The following is a 25,281-nucleotide window of genomic DNA, read 5'->3' on the forward strand; positions in this document are numbered from 1 at the left end:
TTCTTTGAATGCTTCCCATTTTGAATTTGCTGTTGGTAACATCATCAGTTGGTCCCACTGTATAGAATTTAAATACTGTCTCAGTCCATCGTAGTCGCCTTTACGGAAGCAATAACCCTTCCCTTTACCCCTAATGGTAGTTACCTCTTTGAGTAAATCCCACTTCAGCACACTGTGATCACTGCCACCTAGTGGTTCATTTATCTGCAGATTCTTAATGCATGAAGAATCACTGCTGATAATCAAATCAAGCGTATTACTCCCTCTAGTTGCCTCCCGAACATGCTGATGTAGAAAACAATCATCCAATAAATCCACAAAAGCCTTGCTAGTGTGTGAGTGACCAGTCCCCAAATTCCAGTCAATATCTGGGAAATTAAAATCCCCCATTATAAGACTCTCTGATTTACTGGCCCACTCTATTTTCCTGTACAGTTTCTTATTATACTCATCAGAGTCATTAGGCCTATAGCACACTCCTACTCTCAATTTTGATCTCCCAATGCTTATGTCACACCAAACTGACTCGACACTGCACTGTCCAGCGATGTCGACTGGCTTCACTTCCTTGGATTTTATGTATTGCTTAACTAATAGCATAACCCCTCCTTCCTTCCTATCCTGTCTATCCTTTCTGTAGACATTGTACTCCCCAAATTCCAGTTCTGCATTGCTTATATCTGTGTGACACCACGTCTCTGAAATCCCAATATAATGTGTTTGTAATCAGTGTAAGGTATATGGCATGAGACTGGCATTCTTGGCAGAAAAATCTGTTTGTTTGTTTCCTATGATTCCAGCATGCCAAGGTATCATTGAACAGATGATTATTTTTTGCCTGTTTGTATGAAGCTGTGTACTAACTTTATTTGAATTTGTTTTAGTAAGATATGATTGGGAGGAGGTTTACACTAAAGAGTGTTTGTTTGTTATTTGGTTTTTAGGAGCATTAGCAATTAAGGCCATATTGCTCTGGGATATGCAGTGGTCATTCCCTGACCTTTCCGCATTCTCCGTATTTGGTGGTGACGGGCTCGAACCCTGGTCTAATCAAGAAGCGTGTGCTATGCACTGCTGCTCCTTCCCACCTGGCTTTGGAGGTGCACTAAAAAGTGAATACAGCACTTAAGGAAATCATTATAGATAATGGTTTGAGGGGTACAATTACTGTTTTATCTTCTCTAAAGCCATCAGGATAACATACAATTCTGCAGTGCTACACTCCAAAGGGAACTGCTGAGACATTGTAATGTTTAGTAGAACTACAGCTGCACCAACTTTACTTGGAACTGCCCTGTATGTTTTAGTGAAACTCAAAAATTGAAAAGTTTTGTTGTTGTTGTTATGGAGGCTTAATGGCACATGAGCTGCTAAGGCTATAATGTGCCTATTCACTTATTATATTAAAACATAAATCATAAATCCATAAATCAGAAGAAAATCTGAAATCAGAAATAATTAAAAAAGTCCAGTTTGCCTGAGAAAGTCAAAAAATTCAGAAATATTTGCCTTATCACCAATCAGATTTTCAAGAGTTATTGGTTTATGAAGATTAACCAGTGAGATCAAGGATGAAGTTCTGGCTTGTTTATAATAGGGGCAGCCAATAAGAATATGTTTTACAGTAAAATTGTTAGAACAATGTGTACATTGTGGTGGATCATCTCCTGTCAGTAAATGAAGGTGGGTCAGATGAGTATGTCCTATTCTTGCCCTTGAGAGGACTACTTCTTCTCGTCTCGATGTACGGACACTGGAGCGCGCCAAATTTTCGGGTCTTGTTTAAACTGAAAGAGTTTATTATTAGTCTGAGAGTGCCAGAGTGCTGTCCATTGTGATAGGCAAGCAGCATGAACGGTTTGTGAATAATCTGATGCTGGAACAGGGATGTTGGTTAAATCTAAGGTAGTTGGATTTTTTGCAGCTTTATTGGCCAGTTCATTGCCTAAAATACCGGAACCCAGCAAAAAGTGACCTGTTGATTGCATTCTTTAATTTGCAGTAATAAGCTTCTGATTTCATCTAGAACAGGGTGAACTTTATCTGAGGAATTACATAATGACATGATTGAACTGAGGGAATCAGTGTAAATAACAGATTTTAAGGAACAGTCAGAAAGAGATTTTCTAAAGCTAGTTTTATTGCATATAATTCAGCAGAAAATATACTAAATTCTGATGGAAGGAAAGCTGATACAATTGTATTTGGAAACACTGCAGCTGCTCCAACATTTGAATTAGATTTAGAGCCATCTGTATAAATTGGGGAGAAATCAGAATATCTTTGAGTGTGAACTACATGAATTTGGTTGACATTTGATGCTTGCAAAGAATTCTTTCTCCATTGACAGAGGTAAGTGTCACAGATTGGAAGAGGAGGAGGAGTCCATGGAGGTTGAGTATAAGTTGCTACCTGCTTTACAGAATGAATGGAAATATTCCAAACTTGCACCAGTTCAAGAAGGCAAAGACCAGCTGGTTTTACTATGCTAGGCTTGTTTCTGTATAGGATTTCTAATGGTGAGTTAAAAAGGTATGACTGAACGGGATGAGAGGCACAACTTTGTATCTTGACAGCATATTTCAGTAACAGTGTTTTCCTGCATAAAGTTAGTGGGGGCTCATGAGCATCAACGTAGAGACTATGTGCTGGCGACGCTCTGAATGCACCAATTGCAATTCTCAAAGCACTGTGCTGAATGGGATCAAGCCAGCGTAATGCACTCTTTCTGGCAGAATCATAGATTGGAGCACCATAATCGAGACGGGATCTGATTAATGCCCTGTATAACCGAAGAAGGGAGGTACGATCTGCACCCGATGTTTGGGCAGATAAAGCTCAGAGTATGTTTAACTTTTTTAGTCATGAAGTCCGTACATTTTTAATATGATCTAGGAAATTTAACTTATTGTGAAGGGTTAATCCTAGAAATTGGATGTTGCTAGTGACCGGGACAAAGATGTTAGAAATTTGAAGTTCAGGATCTGGATGAAGTTTGCGTTGTCTACAGAAATGGATAGCAACTGTTTTCTGCTGCAAAAGCTGATAGCCGTTGAGGCTCGCCCATTGTTGAATTTTATTAAGCGATATCTGAAGCTGTCTTTCAATAGACCTCATGTTTTGAGAATGACAGGAGATGGAAAGGTCATCTGCATAAAGGTAAGTCTCAACTGTATTTGGAAGCTGCTTAGTGATAGAATCTATTCTCAGGCAAAAAGAGTCGCACTCAGTACTGATCCCTGTGGAACACCTTCTTCCTGGATGAAAGTTGGGGAAAGGGCATGTTGGTATCGAACTTGAAATGATCTAGTATGTAGAAAGTTCTGAACGAATATAGGAAGGTTGCCTCGTAGTCCGAGAAGGTAAAGATCACTAAGTATACCATACCACCAGGTGGTATCAAAAGCCTTCTCTATGTCTATTGAAACCATTACTAGATGTTCATGTTTGACAAAAGCATTACGGATGGCAAATTCGGCCTTGACCATAAGATCTAATCATGACCTGTTTTGACGAAAGCCATATTGACTATGGCTCATTAGCTGTTCCGACTCAATGATCCAGACGAGTCTTCTGTGGATAATTTTCTCAAGGATTTTACTGAGGCAGCTTGAGAGAGATATGGGTCTATAGCTATTCGGGTTGGATGGATCTTTTCCAGGCTTCAGGAATGCCAAAATTGTAGAGTGATGCCAAGAAGCTGGAAAAACGTTTTCTAAAAATATGCGATTGTAAAAAACCAGCAGCAAGCGCAAAGCTTTGTCATCAAGATGTTGTAGCATGACATAATAAATCCCATCTGGCCCAGCAGCACCACTGCGAGCTGTTCTAATGACATGTAAACATTCAGAATATTGCAGAGGTTTGTTTTATGGGAGAAGACGGGCAGTTTGAAAATGAATAGCATGCTTTTCTTTAGTGTTTTTAATTCTTTGGAATGAGGTAGTATAGGCTGAAGTTGCTGAGATTTCAGAAAAATATTGCCTAAAGCATTAGCTATATCTACAGGATTAGAGAGATCTTTCCCATTCCAGGAGAGGATTGGAGAAGGTATGGTAGGAAACTTACCAGACAGCTGTCTAATTTTTTTCCATATTATTTTGGGATCAGTATTTCTGTGAAAACTAGATGCAAAACGGGTCCAGGATTCTTTCTTTGCTTGCTTTTGTATGAAGCGTGCTTTTGCCCTTAATTTCTTATAATTAATGAGATTGACTGTGCTCAGACATTTCCGAAACAAATTCCAGGCTTTATTTTTTGCTCTCTTTGCTGTGGTGCATTTGTCATTCCACCAGTAATTATAATGCTTTCGGCCCGGCGGATTTGATAGTGGCATTGTGTCTTTAGCCACATTTAGAAGATGCGACGTGATGTAATCTGTCACATCATCAATGTGCTGGAGGCGGATTTTTTCCTCATCAAGGTCAATTGATGATTGAAATTTTGCCCAGTCTGCTCGGACAAATTTCCACTTTCTGCAGGGTTGAATTGAAGGAGTCTTTGCTTTCAGAAAGTTGCATACTATTGGGAAGTGGTCACTGCCCATGGGATCGTTTATTACATACCACTCTATGGCTGGGACTAGTACTGGTGAACAAATTGAGAGATCTATTGCTGAGGTGTGTCCTGTTGGAAGCTGTACGTGTGTCGGTGTCCCTGTATTGAGTATAGTGAGATTTAGTGCCTCCAAAAAACTTTCAATTAGTCGGCCTTGTCTATCCAATTTAGGAGAGCCCCATAATGGGTGGTGCCCATTAAAGTCCCCTAATATACAGAGAGGTGGAGGTATCTGTATAAAGAGGTCTTCAAGATCTTTTAAAGAGTTAGTACGGTTTGGTGGTAGGTATATTGAGACTAGTGTTATTGCACTATGGAGAATTATACGAACAGCAACAGCTTCTATTTTAGTTTGGAGTGGGATATGTTTAGTTGGGATCTTTGAATTTACTAGGATTGCCACACCACCATGGGCAGCACTAGCGGTATTTCGATCTCTTTGATAAATGCAATAGTTCTTTATCGAAGGAGAAATTTGTGTGGTTAGGTAAGTTTCCTGTAAACAAAAGGCAACTGGAGAATATTGGTTAATTAGGTATTGAATATCATCTGTGTTGGAATGAAAGCCTCTGCAATTCCATTGTAAGATGCTGGTTCATTTTGGTTTAGTTGAGGATGATTCATCTGACTGTTTTTTTGTTTGAGGAGGATTTTTTTCGGAAAGGTAGGGTGTCCGGTATCCATAGTATCGTTTGCGTGAAGTTCTAGTAATGGTTCTTCATGATCTGGGTTCACATCTACTTCCATACTACTAGTGGATGATTCAGGTTTATTGTTGTGTTTAGTAGTTTTTAGTTTTTCTTTGTCATGCGGGCCTGTCCGAGTCTCAATTGGGATACTGATTGGAGTGTTGGTCGATTCACTGATTTTAATTTGATGTGTGTCTTTTACAGAGTTTGATAATGTGTTTTTAACCCAGTTAGCTAGAGATGTGCAGGGAGGTATTGATACATCTGTTTGAGCTGCTGTTGAATTAAAGCTTCGAGTGTTAGATGCATATGAACGACTGGGCATGGTCGACATAACCTGTCTGCGTGCCTCGGGGTATGTAACTTTGTGCTCTATTTTATATTTTTGGATTTTCTTCCCCGTTTTCCACATTTCACAAGATTTTGAAAAGGCTGGGTGACTTTCTTTGCAATTGGGGCAAATGGAACTTGAGGCTGAACAGTCTGTTTGTGTATGCTCCTTGGAACCACAAATTGGACAAATGGCATCACCTCTACATGCTTGTTGCGAGTGTCCATATTTTTGGCATTTAAAGCAACGTAGGGGATTAGGTATGTAAGGCTGTATTCGGCAGTTTAAATAGCCAGCTTTTACTGAGGATGGTAAATCTGGGGTGCTGAACGTTAAAATTATGGATCGGGTTGTAACAAGATTTCCATCTTTTTTGGTCTTTATATGTTTTGCACTAATTACTTTTTGATTGCCCAGTTCCTGCACTAATTCCTCTTCAGATACTGTAATCAGGTCCCACTCTGTGATGACACCTTTTGACGAGTTTAACGTATTGTGGGGAGTGACAGATAACGGTAGCCCAGCAAAAGTTGTTGTTTTAAGCAGCCACTCTGAATGTTTTGAGGAGGCTGTTTCGATTAGGAGGTCTCTGGATTTCAGTCGTTTAACCATTTTCGGTGTACCAGCAATGGATTCCAAAAATCTTTGGATGACAAATGGTGATAATTTGCTGACAGGCTGGTTGGAGAGCGAATGTATTACAAGGAAGTTTGGCATCTCATTGCACTGCACTTCTCTTCGGAGCCTTTTTGGTTGGTTCAGGTCATCATCATTTGGTTTGTCTGGCCCTGAATTTGAAGGCTCTAGTGGTGGATAGTCATTTATACCCATCGTTACTCCTTTTCGCCCTGGAGGATAACTTTTCCCCCGGTTACCGGCCCCACCACGGGGAGGCAGGAGCAGTGCCACTCGGAGGCCAAGCGGTTGAAGTGTTAGTTAATTAGTAAAAATATAAATAGAGGAAAATTTAAAGAAAGGTGTATTTCCTGTCTGTGTTCTACTTGTTACTTTTCAAGTATAGAACTGTTTTTAAAGTAAGACTGTTGAAAGAAATGTGAACGTAAAATATAATTTCAGTCGCTTATCAAGAGCACTTTATGAATCGCAAGAATATAGCTTGGCCTCGAAATACGCTTGGCACCCGGGACCATTGAAAAGAGTGAGTTGTGTGAATTTGCAAAACACTGAAATTTGAAGTGAATTTTTATCCCCTTTTTGGAAATGATTATCAAGGGTATTTGCCATACTAATAAGTTTAAATTAAATATTGAAGGTTAAATATGGTCATGCCAATAAGCTTAAATGCATACTGGAGATTAAATAAGAATAACATCATTCCAGATGTTATTCATATTTATTATGTTGTCTTCCTAATGCCACATAGTTTATTGTGCAATGATTTATTTTGATACACATTATCTTATTTTGGTGTGAACAGGTATTATCATATGGGATGATGTGGGAAACTTTGATTTTAGCTGCATAATTTAATAGCAGAGCAATGTTGATGAAGGTGTAGTGGAAGTTCATGTGTTTTCATAAAGACTCTGGAGTGGTGAATTGCACTAGGAGCTTTTCGCTCCTAGCGCAATTCATAAAGCACAGTGACGTGAAGGGCCAAGCCATTTCAATACTCTTTGGCTGAGGCATATACAGGAGACCCATAGTCTAGTTGAGATCTAATTAATGAATGTTATAGGTGTAGCAGCATATAATAATTCACACTCCATGACATAGCAGAAATAACCCTAAGCAGATTTAGTTTCTTTAACCCCTTCATGGATTACCTCAAGATATCCCATTTTTAGTTCAAAAAGTTATTTGGAACTACATGAAATATCTTGGGATACAATAATACCCGAAGCAAACAATAATACCTCCAAGGCGCCTCCGTAGCTAGGTGGGAAGGAGCAGTAGTGCGTAGCACACGCTTCTTCATTAGACCGGGGTTCAAGCCCATCACCACCAAATACGGAGGATGCGAAAAGGTCAGGGAATGACCACCGCATATTCCCGGAGCAATATGGCCTTAGTAGCTAATGCTCCTAAAAACCAAATAACAACAACAATACCTCCAAATTTAGGACTGAAATGTATTTTCTCCAGAATTTATCTGGCTAATTTTGCATTAGCCAGGTAGATCCCAAGATTTCTCAGGATTTTCTTACACCTGGCTTTGGTTTTACTTATATTGTACAGCAATGTAAGAACAGTAGTGCGTGTTCCTGTGCCACCAGTAAGCAAAATATAATTTGCCGTCCTAAATGCAGAATACTGAACCCATGAAAATAATTCACAAAAATAATAGCGAAAAATATTTCAGCACCCTCTTGAACTGCTGCCCATAAGCAACGCTTACCTCGCCTATCCAATTGGGGTGGCCGTTTGTCAGAATGTAGTTAGTTCGCGATCATTGTTTGTGGCGGGAGGTTACTACTTGTGCATTCCACTTGATTTTTTAAATTTATTTATATAATGAGTAATGAAGAGTTTTTCTGTTCCTTTCTTTTAGCTCAAGCGCTAATTTCTTAAAAAAATCTGTATAATTTGCACACTTTTTGGCATACATAAGATAACTCGGGATAGCCCAAATGGGTTAATTACTCCAGTGTATTTTCTATGAAAAAATTAATAAAAACACAAAAAACTATACAATGAGTATTTGCATGATGCATACTTTTAATCTGTAAAATAAAAAAAAGTCAATCCGTTACGGCACATTTTCCGGAAAAAAAAAATGTTCTGGGAAGGGGTTAATAGGATGTACGGATATGATTAATATGCGCCAGAAATTTTAACTGTTTATCCAGTTTTTTTTGTTAGTTGTTGGCACATCAGCTTCTGTGGCCATAATGCACCTCCCAGAGCTTTTGGATTTTACTGTGATCCAAGCCCGAGGCGGGATTCGAACCTGCGACCTTTGGGTTGCCAGGCAGGCACTTTACCCACCTGGCTAGCCCAGTCGGCGTTTATCTAGTATTAGACCAAGAAATCTAATACTATGTTGAAAAGTAATTGGATGAGAATCAAGTTGTAAGTCTGGATCTGAATGTAAATTACATTTATAACAAAAATGAATAGCTCAGAAGTCAACAGCCATTATTTTTAGTCCAATGAACAAGCCTGTTAATGGTGCCTTGAAGCTGTCTTTCAATTAGATGCACATTTTGTGAGTGGCATGAGACTGCATGATCATCTGCATACAGGTATGTTTCGACTGTGTCAGGAATTCATTTGGTAACTGAATTGATCCTGATGGCAAAGAGTGTGGCACTAAGTACACCAGAGGGACTCCTTGCATATTTGTTTGGGAGAGAGCAGAATGAAAATGTACTTGAAAGGTCCGTTGCTCAAAAAGTTCCGGATATATTTTGGAAGATGACTTTGAAGGCCAGATTCACACATATCACAATGGATCCCAAAACACCATGTTATGTCAAAAGGTTTTTTGATGTCAAGACATATCCTTAGAAACAAACACTAAGTGTTTCTTCCTAAGGAATGCATTTCAAATGTTTGCTTCGGCTTTGACTATTAGATCGAAATTCATTGGAAAAAATTAAATGGTCTTAATTATTTTTCCAATCTGTTTCCTAAATAACAACTAGGTAAAGCAATAGGTCAGTAATTTTTTTGTTCAGTATGGTCCTTCCCTGGCTTTGGGAATGCTAATACAGTAGAATGACACTAGCTAGTAAAGTAGTAATCTGCATCGAAGATCCTATTAAACAGAAGAGCAGTTAAGGGGAGTTAAGTTGTTAAGTTAAGCAGTTAAGGATTCTTCACTCAAATGACCAATTATGTACAACCTAGCAAAATTGTAGTTACTGGAGACTTAAAACTGCTGTTTTGCATCACTACAGATATCAAGGTGAATATAGATACAAGGTTTACTGTTTGGCAAAAATAAATAATTAAGTATTATTCAAGAAATCATTTAGTATTCAGAACACTTTCAACAATAAGACAGAACATCAAGGAAATGCTTTGATTTTACTGATAAGTGAGGGAATCTTGACGTTCACTAACACCTATAGAGTACTTAAAATTTATTGTGTACAATGCAATGGACATCCCCAACACAGACATCCTTCATGTGAGATGAATAATATACAAGTCCTGAAAGGTAAGAAAGCATTGGAGAAATACAGTGAAATACATAGTAATCAACATAATCTGAAACAGCAATGGGTGATAAAAATACATGAAAAACTTTACAATTATGTTCTTTGTAAAAATTTGGGAATGGCACAAAGAATTTCTTTACAAATACTGAATCATTCCAGCTTATAAATATTCCAAAAACATACAAATAAGCATGTATCAAAGCTTAATAGTGATTACATAATCCTGAGAAAACTGGAATATTCTTAAATTAAAAAAAAAAAAAAAAGAAAAATCTACTTACTCATTTACTAAATAGGTCACAGTTTTTAAAAGAACACCAGGTGGTCGTAATTCATCTGGTTCCCACTGCCGGTGACCAGCTGCTGACCTTGTAAATTGTTTCACAGCTTTTTCTTTGTCTGCTTTTGGCCTGCTGTTTAAAAAAGAAAATGTTATTAAGCCAAAAGCATCTTAAATTTTTATATCATATTTGCACACAAAAATAAAAAAAAATAAGTTAAATTATTTAATTTCCTTAGAATTTTCTAGTATTTATGTGCAGAATTTTCTTGTAACTTCTGTACAACTTTGTGAAAAAACTATAGTGCAAAATATTTTATACTGCATAATTTGACTATGTTCACATTAATAAAGAATTATGGTCTGCAGGTTGTTTGGGAAATTTTTGATGCACTAACTATTTTGACCATAGTGCAACACAGGTCCCAACCATACATATCTCTACCCCAGTACAAACCATCCCCCCCCGCACAAAAAAAACATAATACCAGTACAGACTTAAAAGTACCAGTACTTAAAAGCAGTCATCTCTCATATTTTCTTTTTCTGTAATCTAAATTAATCCCACTTAATTTAATTGTCTCTCCTTATATAAAGCTGACCAAACTCTGTGTGTGTGTGTGTGAGACAGACTACCTTAATCACAATTTGTAAATTAGGTTTACTTGCAATGCAATTTCAGCACTCCTATACTGAAATATAATGAAAAAGCAATAATAATAAACATGATCAAAAACACACATCAGATGTGCAATAGGAGAAGGAAGGGGGAACACTGAAACATCCAGGCCTTTATATGGAGGTGTGTCCCTAAACAAGGAAGCCACTGAAACTGTTCTCACACCCCCAACAGAGCTCAAAAAATTATAAATAAAAATTCAATTTTAACTTGAATAACCATTACATACTGGATGCAACCAATAAATCATTTCTCTCCCAAAAATTTTTCAGTCAGTTGTTGAAATGTCACGGCCAAATAAAACAATAGCAACTCTAGTACTAGTTTAATTGCTATGTATCAGTGATCAAAATTTAATGAAAAAAGAAAATCTGCTCAAGCACACATAACAATAAGTGTAGGAAACCAATTATAATGTCACTTTACAGTATTTTCTAAAGAAAAATTATTAGTAATATCATTAAAGTGAAATGTTTCTTGCAAGCTGACTTTCCAACAATAGCACTGACAGATGTTACAATGTACATTTCCCATTGTTGAAACTATGTTCTGATTCCGCAACGGCTAGTGGTAATATCCAGAATATCCAGTGTTATATAATTTTCCAAAGCACTAATACAGTAATTTTCCCTGGTTGATTTCATTGAACAGTGGGAGTTTGGTGTCCTTTTCAAATGTGTATCAAAAGATCTTGTTTTAAATAAAGTATTTTAGTAACCAAGGGTTTGCAGTCAAATAACTGAGATTTTGTGTTTTTAACCTGGAGTTGGGACTTTTCTTCAAAATGCTGCTTATGCTGTTGGCTGCTGCAAATCTATGTTACAAATCACTTATGTTATGATGTAGTCCTAGGTTGAATATAGTACATTAATTCTAAACAAAGATTCAGTTTCTGATCAGGATTGGCCCTGAGCTGGTATTATAATATCCAATTCTTTTGAGGTAGCCTCATCACAGAATCAATTTCTTTTCTTTATTCTTTTTTTCTGGAAACTATGTTTAGTTTCTAAATACTTTCAGCAAGTATACATGCATTTGACAAAACTTGAGTGCAATTCTCTCTCTTAACTTGGTATTCTTAATCTGCTGTTGAGAGAATATTCAGCATTGAGAGATATACATCTGCATTGTATAATTTTACTCCAATCTTTGATGCTCAAAAGGATTTTGAATAAAAAAGCAGGAAATTTCTTGAAGTACTTTTTAAAACTATTTCTGAAAGAACATCATGTGCCAAATTTGTAGCGTCCAATTTAAGAACACCAAAAGATATAGTGCAACTGGCAAAAAGCATCTACTTGAAAATTCCATTATATATCAGACTGATATCGACGACTGCAGTTTATGTCATCTGTTAAATGTTTTCCATTTGGTTGGTTGCCATTGAAAAACATGTACAAATCAAAGAAATTGAGGCTCATAACACTATAGTGCATTATTAATTTTTTTTTGCTAGTGTAGTAAGAGCCTGTGGCTTCCTTGTACTATGTGGCAAATACTGTTACTATACTATTACCTACAGATTAAGTGTGTGAGTACCACATGGAGAAGACTACTGGCAAGGTTATTTGGAGAATATGGGAATATATTAGAGCAATTATCAAATCCTTAGCCTCTGCAAATTTCTGAACTCTAGAAACATTTCATGAATTTTAAATTTATAGGGACCTTTGTTCTGGACAACGTATCTCAATATTAAAACATACTACTCACTGTGAGATGCACCAGGAGTTGGATCTGCTACAACAGAGGGGTATATGGCCGTTTCTCTTTCTGCAAGAATAGTCCTCTTCACCCCTCCCCACCAATAACAAAACGAACTTATTCTGACCTTTCCACTACAGATAATGTGAGCAAACTTGCAGTCTCCCTTCTGTCTACATCCTTTAGCCAAATGTTCTTTGAGAAATACTATTATACTGACACATCAAACTTAAGAGTTCCCAAGAAGTTACCACAATATCAATATCTTTCGGAAAGGAAGGAAGGTCCTCTTGGTTAGGTGTAACGTGGTAACCTCACCTCTGAAGACCTGCTTTCCATTTTTTAGCTTCAGTTAAGGTCTGTTTTTGAATAATTGTGCATATTCCAGGTCATAAGCCTACTGAGAATTCTAATGTCCTCAACTTATAATAGCATGTTGAATTCTTTTTCTATGTTCAGGAAGTTTTGCAAAAATTTTTACCACTTCTTTGTATTTCACTAAATAATGCTACATTAATCTATGCTTATCAAGATCATGGGGATTGCAGGGAATACTGTTCTCTATTGTTTGAAGAATAAAAGAAACTCAGAGAAATAGTGACCAGCTACATCTTTTGGAAACAACTTCACAGCATGGAGTATTTTTAAATGACTTTATATTCCACTCTCACCTCCATGAGGGTGTTCCCTGGGACATGAGCAACCTAAAGGAAGGTTGGGTTTCAACCCTAGCAGGAACCTAGGTCAGGTGCAGATGAGAGAAGGAAGGATATGTAGGGCCTTTCCTTCAACATGCTATAAAGACAGGGCCTACATATCTGGTTACCAGTAGGTAGGCTCATAATCTGAGTTTTGGTGGCAGAGGAACCTAAATAGGTCAGTGGCAGCAAATGCTGCTTCAATTAGAGGAAGCTACTACCAATAGGGAAAGCAATGGGAAACTACTCTCTAAAGTAAACATATCCCAAGAAATCCAATGATGAGCGAGCAAGAGAACACTGAATGAGCTGGAAAAGACAAGGTGGAGATGGGCATCAGAGGAAGTGACTAGTCACAAGACTGAATTACTGGATGATGATATACCAAAGGTTATATTTTTGTTCATTAAATCAGTGATATGCATCAGCCAATGTCCAGGATACTTTATGTAGTTACCATCAAATTTTTTTTTTACACCTTCAATGGAATAGGTAAGACATATACTTTCATCTGGTATTTCACATTAAAACAATATTTGCTGAGCTCTCCTCACATACCTCTGTTCTAAGTTTTTGGCATTCTTTGAATTTTTCATGTAGGTACAAGTAGAATTGTCTATGCTGCTCAATTGAATCTACTTGCACTACTGTTGCTGTTTGGATAAGACTTTGGTAATGCTGCCTGTTTTAAAAAAACTGAGTAATAGTTTGGTGTTCTATGGCTTCATTCTTTAGTCCATAACAATTTTTTTTAAAATTTGCTAAATATATTTTTAAGTGAAATTTAAAATAAATAAATACTTACACTCTGGACAGTCTTGGCTAGAAGAGTTTATAACTCCAGTCAATTTACCACTGCAACAGTTAACAACAGACTGTACTTTTTTTGTGGTAGTTCAGGAAGTTTTGCAAAAATTTTCACCACTTCTTTGGAAAGCAATGGGAAAGTTCTCCCCAGAAAATTCTGCCAGCCAGGTGGCATTATGAAGTAGTCAGGTGGGGAAGTGTAATACTTTGCAATATAAAATTTTCTGTTATTTATAAATGTGATTTAAGTGATCCAGAGCCAAAATTAATTGCATAATTTAACATTATATGCTCCTGTCACATTGACCTCGATTGAGTAGTATGTTTGAATTAATATTGATCGAGATCAGTGAGCAGTACCATATGATACAGCAAGAATCGTTTAAATTTTAGCTTGGTGGTGCGCCCATTCGATAGGTCCTGAGGAGAACACTGTAGTATACAGGCTTGATCTCGCAATGTGAAAATTTGTATCGGCATACATTATGCACTAAAACAAACTAGAACTATAGAACAAGCTTGTAGGAAGTCAGCACAAATGTGCATTCCACGGAGATATAATAATATCAGAACTTCTACAACACAAGACAAGAATTTCAGCAGTTCTGATGTAATTATACCTAGCTGGAACAAATTTTTGCTGATCCAATCTGGTAGTATGACTCATAAGATAAATAAATTATGACATAAGCCAAAAGAAGCAAATTTCTTTTGGTTTATGTCATTATTTGTCCAACAGTGAATGCCACTATTAGACAAGCATTTGTTCTGGCATGCAGTTGCAGCTCTTGGTATTTGGCACTGTTGTGCTTTCCAGAGTGAGTATTGGCACCTTCTTATAAACCACTTTGTTGATAATTTTATTAAATGCTTGGAGACAGTAGTAGCATCTCACAAGCATAACTTGTTGCAGTTGCAACAATTTCCCCACATGGTGTAATATTGATTAATCATTAGTTATCACTAAAGATTGCTATTTACTAATCATTAGTGATAACATTACATATAAATTTATTTTTACAATACAAATTTTACTTTAAAATTTGTATTTTTACTATTTAAATTCTTCACTAGAGTAAGTAAATGTAAACCTGTCTTTTACAGTTGAACAAATAAATAATTTTCACAAAATATACTTTTCAATAAAGCTTTTGACACTTTCACATGAAAGGCTGCTGGATAAAGTGGAGTACGTAGTATCAGGGACAAATTACTGCTAGGGATAAAGGGATTGTTCAGCGGCAGAAAGCTGAGGGTTGTTATAACTGAGGGTTGTTATAACTGAGCATAGCTCTTCTTGAACAAATGTTCAATATTAATTAACAATGTTTATGAGGGAATATCAAGCTTATTGTCTAAGTTTACAGATGATAAATTTTTTTTACATGAAATGCCACTGCTTTATTCATAAAGTATTTATAATGTATATTTTAAGTAATATTCAACGAATCAAAACTGTAAAAACTGTTAAAAAAATTTTGGGACATGAAAATAAGCAATTTAATAATCGATAATGAAACAAGTTCTTTAAGGTCATATTTGGCTGCCTTTTTGAATCAACAGCTAGTACAGTGAGATCATTTAATCTGATTTCCAATAATAAATTTCTGGTGCTACTATAGTGTGCCTCTATGGACACTATAGTGTGAGAATACACTATAGCGTGCAGCCTACTGGCACTCTATTCGGTTGAACTGTAGTTTTTTTTAATAGACTAATATTCAGCTAGTAAAAAAAAAAAGTTAGGTTAGTTTATGCCACTAAATTGGGATGGATTCAAGCGAAAAATGGTGTCCGTAATTTTTAGTGTGCAGTATCGTATACAGTCATAGTTTTTCACCTAAACACATCCTGAATTAGAGGTGTAAACTAACCTAACCTTTTTCTATAGCCAAATATTAGTCTATTAAAAAGACTACAGTTCACTGCATCACAGTTCAATTGAATAGACCAAACAGAGTGCCGGTAGCCTGTAGTGTATTCTCACACTACAGTGTGCGTAGACCGCACGCTATAGTAGCACCAAATTTCTTCGGTAGTTTATTATTATTTCTTATTTACTAGATGACCTTTCAACATTAGCCACCATTACCAGAAATGTAAGAAATAAAGTATTATAGAGAGAAATACTATTACTGTATAATAGTAGAGAGCCACTATAATATAATAATGATATTATTATTTTAATAGTTTTTCCTATAATATTTATAACAAAAATTTTATTGGGACAGATCACCACCTGTCTTCAGGGCCCTTTAAGATATGCTAATTCTTGCACTGTGGTAGCTACAACTCTGGTACTACAACAACAAGTCCTGGAAAAATTAAGACAGATAGGCTAAGAAGTGGCAGCTGAGATTTAACATTTAACGTATGCAAAACACAGCATATCAGCCACAGTAATTCCAGAATAACATACCAATTAGGCAGTACTAGCTCAAGGTGGTGGGCCTAGGGGTGATTATACATTCTAACAAAAAGTTCTGAGAAGTGAAGACACACTACCAGGACAGATCATGGCATTCTGTCAATGTTATACAGGATTTTTTCTAGCAGGGACAAGGTATCCAACTGTATAATGCAATGGTTAGGTTGCATCTTGTATATACGGGTCTGGGAGCCCCACTTTAAGAAGTATGTGGAACTATAGAATAAGAAGCGGCCTGAAGCAAGGGGTGCTGGGGGTTTCAGGGGCTGATAGCAGTCATCATGAAACAAATAAAAAAATGGGATGTGTTATAGTAACTAAGAATAAAAATAGGTGCACGTATACTTGCATGTATACTAATGCTAAAAGTATAGTAAATAAATTTGATGAATTTGAAGTGTTGGTCAAGATATCAAAGGCGGATATCGTTGAGATATCAGAGATGTGGTGTCACATAGATATTAGATGTGCAGAATTGGAATTTGGGGAGTACAATGTGTACAGAAAGGATAGGAAAAGAGGAAGTTGACATAGATGGACATTGCAATGTTGAGTCAGTTTGGTGTGACATAAGCATTGGGAAAGAAAAATAAGAGTAGGAGTGTGTTATAGGCCTAATGACTCGAATGAGTACAACGAAAAATTGCACAGAGAAATAGAAGGGGCTAGTAAACCAGAATGTCTTATAATGGGGGATTTTAACTTCCCAGATATTGACTGGAACTTGTGGTTTGGTCACTTGCACACTAGCAAGACTTTTGTGGATTTATTGGATGATTGTTTTCTGCAGCAGCATGTTCGAGAAGCAACCAGAGAGGGTATTACTCTTGATCTGGCTATCAGCAGTGATCATTCGTGTATTAAGAATTTGCAGATAAAGGAACCACTAGGTGGCAGTGATCACAGTGTACTGATGTGGGATTTACTTAAAGATATAATTGCCATCAGGGATAAAGGAAAGAGTTTTTGCTTCCGTAAAGGTGACTACAGTGGTCTCAGACAGTTTTTAAATTCTGTACAGTGGGACCAACTGATAATATCACCAACAGCAAATTCTAAGTGGGAAGCATTCAGGGAATTAATCATGGAAGTTACTAGACGTTTCATACCCATTAAGAAATATTGTTCAAGGTTTAGACCTAAATGGTTGTCAAATGAGCTAATGAGACTCGTGGCAAAGAAGAAAAATGCATGGGATACATATAAATTATCAGGTGACTTAAGCCTATGGCAGATATAAGCTAGTCTGTAATCAAGTCACAAAAGAGATTAGGCAAGCGAAGGCAGATTACGAGAAATCTTTGGGAAAGGATGCTAAGAAAAACAGCAAGAATTTCTTTACTTATTTAAATTCTAAAAGGAAGGGGATGAATCAGATTGATCCACTTGATATCAATGGTTTGACTGTTGATGATCCTGCTCAGATAGCAAACAAACTGAATGAGTATTTTGCATCTACATTCACACATGAGGAGTTATTAAGGAAGGAAAATGCCAGAAGGTTATCAAATTGTAGCACGGTGCTTAATGATTTTGTAATAACTGAGAGTAAAGTGGAGGAGAAATTGTTGAAGTTAAACATAAGAAAGGCACCTGGGATGGATGGGATCTATCCAGTTATATTAAAAGAGGCGGCAAAGGAACTAAGCAAACCCTTAGCCATAATTATGAGACCATCCTCGGAATCAGGGGAGGTCCCCATGGACTGGAGATGTGCAAATGTATCCGCAATTCACAAAGAGGGATTGAAGGGTGAAACGAGTAATTACAGACCAGTTAGTTTAAATTCTGTTCTGGGGAAATTAATGGAGTCACTGGTTACATATGCATTGCAGGATCATCTAGACAAGACTGCAGCAATAATTCAGACACAGCATAGGTTTGTTATGGGAAAGTCTTGTCTGACAAATTTGATTGGATACTATGATGTGGTTACAAAGGAACTGGATGCAAAAAATAATTTTGGTATCATATACTTGGATTTCAGGAAAGCTTTTGACACGGTTGCACATGGAAGACTACTGTACAAATTGGAGCCATATGGTATTAAGGGTAAATTGCTACAATGGATAAAAGAGTAGTTGAGTGGGAGAAGACAGAGGGTGATAATCAATGGACGCTGCTCTTCATGGACTAATGTTATTAGTGGAGTTCCAAAGGATTCGGTGTTGGGCCCACTGATGTTTTGTATATTTATCAATGATATTGATGAAGGTATATCATCAAAGTTTGCAGATGATACCAAGGTTGGTAGGGTTGTTAATGACAGTAATAGCAATGTACTACTGCAACAGGATGTAGAAAATTTGTGCAGATGGGCTAAGAAGTGGCAACTGAAGTTTAACATTGACGAATGCAAAGTACTGCATATGGGTAGAAGTAACCCCAGAGGAACGTACTACCACTGTGGTACTAAACTTAGGATGGTAGAAAATGAAAAAGACCTGGGAGTAATTGTGCAGTCAGATATGAATGTTTTCTGAGCAATGCAGGCAGGCTGCAAGAGCTGCCTGCCTGCATTGCTCATGGGGTTTTGTCAATGATAAACAGGAATTTTGCTAGCAGGGAAAAGGAGGAGATTATCCCTTTGTATAAGGCAATGGTCTGACATTGCCTTGAGTACTATGTGTAGAGGTCTGGAGGCCTCATTTTAGGAAGGGTGTAGATTTGCTTGAGCATGTAAAGAGAAGGGCAACAAGATTGGTGAGGGGAATGAAGGGATCCTCTTACCAAGAGAGGCTTAAGTTCTGCAAACTGCAGCGGTTGGAGACTAGGCATCTGCAAGGTGATCTGATTGAGGTGTATAAGGCCTTGAATGGGTTGAGCATGCTGAATTCTGATGGGATTCTTCCACTTTTTTTTTTTTTTTTTTGTTTAACACGAGAGGTGCTAGAATCTATAGTACTTAGTACAGTGCTTGGGTTGGAGGTTGAGAAGACGAAAGAAGACATTTGTTGACATTGGAGTGGAACTTCTGTAGACTGTAATTTTCAGAAAATACGTATGAAGGAAGGATGTTCCAGAAAATGGCAGTTGAATGAATAAACGAGGAAGATGAAAAGTTGGTTCTGTGAGTTTGAAGTTGGACAGTAAATGGATGTTGGCTGGTGGTGGCACGTGTTCGGTCTGTTTTGAAAGAGAGAGCAGGAATTATAGAAGCTAATTCAGAAGAACAGTGCCGATGGAAGTATTTGTAGAAGAGGCATGCAGCAGAAACAGTACATCTATGAGACAGCGAGTGGAGAGACTCTGTTAGAGAGGAGTCATTAATTAACCTAACTGCCCTCTTCTGAATGGAATCAAGAAGCCTGAGAGAGGTTTTGGGGGCACCACCCCAGATGTGGGAACAATATTCCACGGCAGGGCGGATTTGCGATTTATACAGAGTGAGCAGCTGTTTGGAAGAAAAGTAACGCCGAGAGCGAAAGAGAAAACTAAGTTTTTTTTTTTTTAACGAAAACCCCAAACACGAAAGGTCTTAAAACCTATAGTACTTAGTACCGTGCATGGCTTGAAGGAGAAGTATGGGGAGAGGGTGATGCCGGAAACTTTGCTCTAGAGACTAAACATGGGTTTCACCACTTCAAGCCTCCAATAAGCAAAGTGGTGGTATTTCACCGGTCGATGAAAGAAATCTACCACTCTGCAGAAGAAGCAATATTTGTAATGTGCTTGTGCCAAGAGAGATTAGAAGTCAGGGTAATCCCCAAATGAGATATATCATTTTGCCTAGAAATCGTAGTGTCACTAAAGATAAGCATAGGAGTAGAAGAATCCTTTTTTGCGAGATATAAGACAAGACTGAGTTTTAGAAGGGTTGAAATCAAATAAGTTGTCTTTTCTCCACTAGAGAATTACCTGAAGATCGGCATTTAAGGAATTGGTAGCAGATTTTCGAGAAGTTGAAGCTGACTGAGCAGGACAAGGTTTCTCAAAATGGAAAGTGGAATGCAATGTGCTATCATCGGCAAAACTATGGATAGGATTTCCAGTCAATGGAAGAAGGTTATTAATATACAAGAGGAAAAGAGTGGGGGAAAGAACTGAACCTTGGGGGACACCGGCATTAGTGGAGAAGTTAGAAGACAGAGAGCCATCTACCATCACCCTCAGTGAGCGATCAGAGAGGAAAACTGGATAACCAATTACTAAAAACAGTTGGCAAACCATAAGATGGAAGCTTGTTTCGAAGACCTTTATGCCAAACATGATTGAAAGGCTTTGAGATGTCAAGAGCAACTACTTGTGTTTCACCGAACCTTTCCATTGAATTAGTCCATAAATGGGTAACACAAGCCAGAATATCATCTGGCTTATGTTACCCATAAGCCAGATGATATTCTGGAATGCATACTGGCGATCGTTGATCAGACGGAAGGTTTCTAGGTAGCTTAAAATTTGGCGGTTAATTGATTTCTCCATTACTTTAGAAAGAGTAGAAGTAATTGTATAGGACGATAATTGGATGGGAGGGATTTGTCACCCTTTTTAGCAACCGGCTGGATATGAGCAAATTTACAAGAAGAAGAAAAAACACCTTTGGAATAAGAAAGTGAAAAAAGGCGGCAAAGAATAGGAGTAAGTTCAGGAGCACAGGTTTTGAGAACAAGTGGAGAAATACCATCAGGACCTGGGGCTTTCTTAGCATCAAGATTCATCAAAATACTTCTGACATCCTTTTGACAAAGACCACAGGAGGCATTGAATGGAGCGTGTTGGGAATAGTGGGAGGTGTTTTACCAAGATCGTTAATGCATGAGTTGAAAGAAAAATGGGATGCTAGCAGGTCAGCTTTATCCTTGGCTGAAGTGACAACAGAACCATCTGGTTTGGACAGAGGTGGGAGCAGAGATGGGCAAAAGTTGTGGCCAATAGCTTTGGCAAGAGATCAGAATGCTCGGCTACCATTAGGGCAAGAAGCAAGTTTTCTACTCTTAGCCTGTTCAAACTCTAGTTTGGACTGGTTAATAACTGCTTTACAATTGTTGCAAGATTTGGTGTAGGCAGAAAATGAAACTGAAGAATTAGAAAGAAGCCAATTACGATATGCAACATTCTTCTCTTGAACAGCCTTAGCACATTTATTGGAAAACCAAGGTTTAGATAAAGGACGGGATTTTAAAGTGGAGTGTGGGATAAAGGATTCCATTCCTGCAAGAATAATTTCACTGACACGATCTGAGCAAACGTTGACATCAGAACTTTTGAAACAGTAATCCGACCAAGGAAAAGAAGTCTCGCAGATCATCCCATTTTGCATTCTTGTAATGCCAAACAACACGAGGTTGGGAATAGCCATGAGATAAAGGTTCCACTGGAGAAGAGACAATCACCAAGTTGTGATCTGAAGTGCCTAAAGGACCTCTCACTTCGACCATGTACTTAGAAGGGTTGTTTTTTTTTTTTTTTTTTTTTTTTGATAGTTGTTGGCCCATCGGCTTCTGTGGCCATATTGCACCTCCCAAGGTTTTTGCAGTACTTTGATCCAAGCCCGAGGCGGGAATCGAACCCGCGACCTTTTGGGTTGCCGGGCAGGTACTTTACCCACTCGGCTAGCCCGGTCGGCAGGGTTGTTTGTGAGAAAAAGATCAAGTGTATTGGCTGTATGATTAGGATTGTCCATTATTCTTGTAGGTAAATGAACAATCTGTGCAAGATCATTAGTAATTGCAAAAGCCTCAACATCTCGACCAGCTGGGTCGTATGACTAGAAAACGGAAGCCAGCTGGAGTTGTGAACATTAAAATCACAAAGGAAAATTACCCGACTGTTAGGAAAGTTGGACTAGAGAAAGTCAAGTTGCAAAGAGAGGAAGTCAAAGAGCTCCAAGTGATTAGTGGAGTTGGGAGAACGGTAGAGACAACAGATGAATTTGACACAATGAGCTACAGAGATTTTAAGCCAGACGAGATGAAAGAGAGGAGATTCCAAATTGCCAAGTCTCTGACAGAGAATATCAGAACGGACATATGCAGTCGAAAAGAATCATACAGCGAATAATTTGGGCATCTGAAATGAGCAGTAGTTGAATCAACCAATAACTGAGATTCTGTCAGAAAAAGTACATGGGGTTTGGCAGACTGCAAGTGCAAATGGACATCGTTGAGATTAGAATGCCCAGATTATGACTTTCTCAGATTATGAGCCTAAGGGAGCATAAATTCAAATTAAGGAAAGACAGTTGTAGAATAGATGTATGGAAATTTGCCTTTAGCCAGAGGGTGGTTAATTGCTGGTGGATAAAGCTGACATGCTAGCATCCCATTTCTCTTCCAACTCATGTATTAATGATCTTGGTAAAACACCTCCCACAATTCTCAACACGCTCCATTCAGTGCCTCCTATGGTCTTCCGCTAAAAGGATGTCAGAAGGATTTTGACAAATCTTGATGCTAAGAAAGCTCCAGGTCCCGTTGGTATTTCTCCACTTGTTCGCAAAACCTGTGCTCCTGAACTTACTCCTATTCTTTGCCGCCTTTTTTCACTTTCTTATTCCAAAGGTGTTTTTCCTTCTGCTTGGAAATTTGCTCATATACAGCCAGTTCCTAAAAATGGTGGCAAATCCCTCGAATTCAAGTATCGTCCCATTGCAATTACTTCTACTCTTTCTAAAGTAATGGTGAAATCAATTAACCGCTAACTCTTAAACTACCTAGAAACCTTCCGTCTGATCAATGATCACCAGTATGGATTCCGTCAGTGTTCGATCCACTGGTGATATTCTGGCTTGTGTTGCCCATTTATGGACTAATTCAATGGAAAGGTTCGGTGAAACACAAGTAGTTGCTCTTGACATCTCAAAGGCTTTTGATCGTGTTTGGCATAAAGGTCTTCTAAACAAGCTTCCATCTTATGGTTTGCCAACTGTTTTTAGTAATTGGTTATCCAGTTTTCCTCTCTGATCGCTCACTGAGGGTGATGGTAGATGGCTCTCTGTCTTCTAACTTCTCCACTAATGCCGGTGTCCCCCAAGGTTCAGTTCTTTCCCCCACTCTTTTCCTCTTGTATATTAATAACCTTCTTCCATTGACTGGAAATCCTATCCATAGTTTTGCTGATGATATCACATTGCATTCCACTTTCCATTTTGAGAAACCTTGTACTGCTCAATCAGCTTCAACTTCTCGAAAATCTGCTACCAATTCCTTAAATGCCGATCTTCAGGTAATTCTCCAGTGGGGCAAAGACAACTTAGTTGATTTCAACCCTTCTAAAACTCAGTCTTGTCTTATATCTCACAAAAAGGATTCTTCTACTTCTATGCTTATCTTTAGTGACACTCTGATTTCTAGGCAAAATGATATATTTCTTTTGGGGATTACTCTGACTTCTAATCTCTCTTGGAACAAGCACATTACTTCTTCCAAACAGCTGCTCACTCTGTATAAATCGCAAGTCCGCCCTGCCATGGAATATTGTTCCCACATCTGGGGTGGTGCCCCCAAAACCTCTCTGAGGCTTCTCGATTCCATTCAGAAGAGGGCAGTTAGGTTAATTAATGATTCATCTTTAACACAGTCTCTCCACTCGCTGTCTCATAGACGTACTGTTTCTGCTGCATGCCTCTTCTACAGATACTTCCATGGGCACTGTTCTTCTGAATTGGTTTCTATAATTCCCACTCTCTCTCTCTCTTTCAAAACAGTCCAAACACGTGCCGCCAACATCCATTTACTGTCGAACTCCAAACTCACAGAACCAACTTTTCATCTTCCTTGTTTATTTATTCAACTGCTGTTTTCTGGAACAACCGTCCTTCATATGTATTTCCTGAAAATTACAGTCTACAGAAGTTCAAATCCAATGTCAACAAATATCTTCTTTCATCTTCTTAACCTCCAACCCAAGCACGGTACTAAGTACTATAGGTTCTAATACCTCTCGTGTTTGGGGTTTACATAAAAAAAAAAAAAAAATATGTCGTTGTGTAAGTTGATAGCTTAAATAAATTCAAGGAGGTACTGGACAAACATTTAAAGGGAATGGTTGCGTGAATTTTTTTGGCTAATGCTACATAAGCTTGCTTTCTTGCATCACATGCCTCTCTTACTATTATTATTATTACTATTACTATGAAAGACTTCAGTTCTGCAAATTGTAGCATTTGGAAACAAACTAGGCACTTGCTAGAAGACCTGACCGAAGTGTTTCAAGCTTTGAGTTGATTGAATAAACTAAATGCTAATCCTTACTGTTTCTCAACCATAAGTGGCATAAACTGATAAAGGATGGTTGCTGGAGAGATATATGAAAATTTGCTTTTGGCCAGAGAGTAATTGACTGTCAGAACAAATTTCCATCTGGTGTTGTGGAAGTGGTAGTTTGAATAAATTTAAGGAAGCATTAGATGTAGGTACTTTTTTTTTTGGCTGATGCTATATAAGTTTGCTTCCTTGCATCATTTTCCACTACTAATGCTAATGGAAGTTTATAGTATAATCAGATTATAAAACACTGTCAAAAGCATTATATACTTATACTAGATTATTATTCAGATCCTTACCAATTATGCCTGTTACTTCCAGTTAAAATTTCCAGTGGATGTAGAAGGCCATTTCTCTCTCTCCTAACAACAAAGTAAACAGAAATGAATTTTTACTTCTTTTTTTTTTTTAAATTGAAAATGCCAAAAAATGAGCAATATCAAAAAATTCTATAGTTGACAGAGAAAGGATAAGAGGTTGTTACGAAGCTGTGAAATGAAGGTTGTTTAGATTAGAGCCTGAGAAAAATCCAGCAATAAGGCTGAAGATTGAATATTCTAAGGATGTAGGTATGTTTTTTTTGGCCGAGCTATACTGATGGAAGTTTCTAGTATAATAAATAATATCTTTATTTAAGATTCACTGGTACACACAGGTACCATGACTCTAGAATACCCTTCATGGCACCATGCCAAGGGTTAAAAATGTTCTTGTTTATACTGAGGTACAACCAACAGGTCAGTGGAGTTTACAATAAATCTATCAATACAAATATTA

The 25,281-nt window shown here is 37.7% G+C and overlaps 1 protein-coding gene across 1 annotated transcript in view; it reads right to left on the reverse strand.

Annotated features, from left to right (window-relative positions):
- Positions 1-25,281, reverse strand: part of LOC150080210 (SAC3 domain-containing protein 1) — a 53,954-nt gene that overhangs the window by 22,306 nt on the left and 6,367 nt on the right. Inside the window, exons 2-3 of the mRNA XM_090381613.1 lie at positions 24,804-24,866; positions 9,986-10,117 (exon numbers count right to left, since the gene is read on the reverse strand). Of these exons, the coding sequence (XP_090237739.1) occupies positions 9,986-10,117; positions 24,804-24,866 (195 nt within the window). The remainder of the gene's footprint in view (positions 1-9,985; positions 10,118-24,803; positions 24,867-25,281) is intronic.

Source organism: Mastigoproctus giganteus, chromosome 9 (assembly GCF_048544385.1).
Source record: "Mastigoproctus giganteus isolate SK-2022 chromosome 9, ASM4854438v1, whole genome shotgun sequence".
NCBI lineage: Eukaryota > Metazoa > Arthropoda > Arachnida > Uropygi > Thelyphonidae > Mastigoproctus > Mastigoproctus giganteus.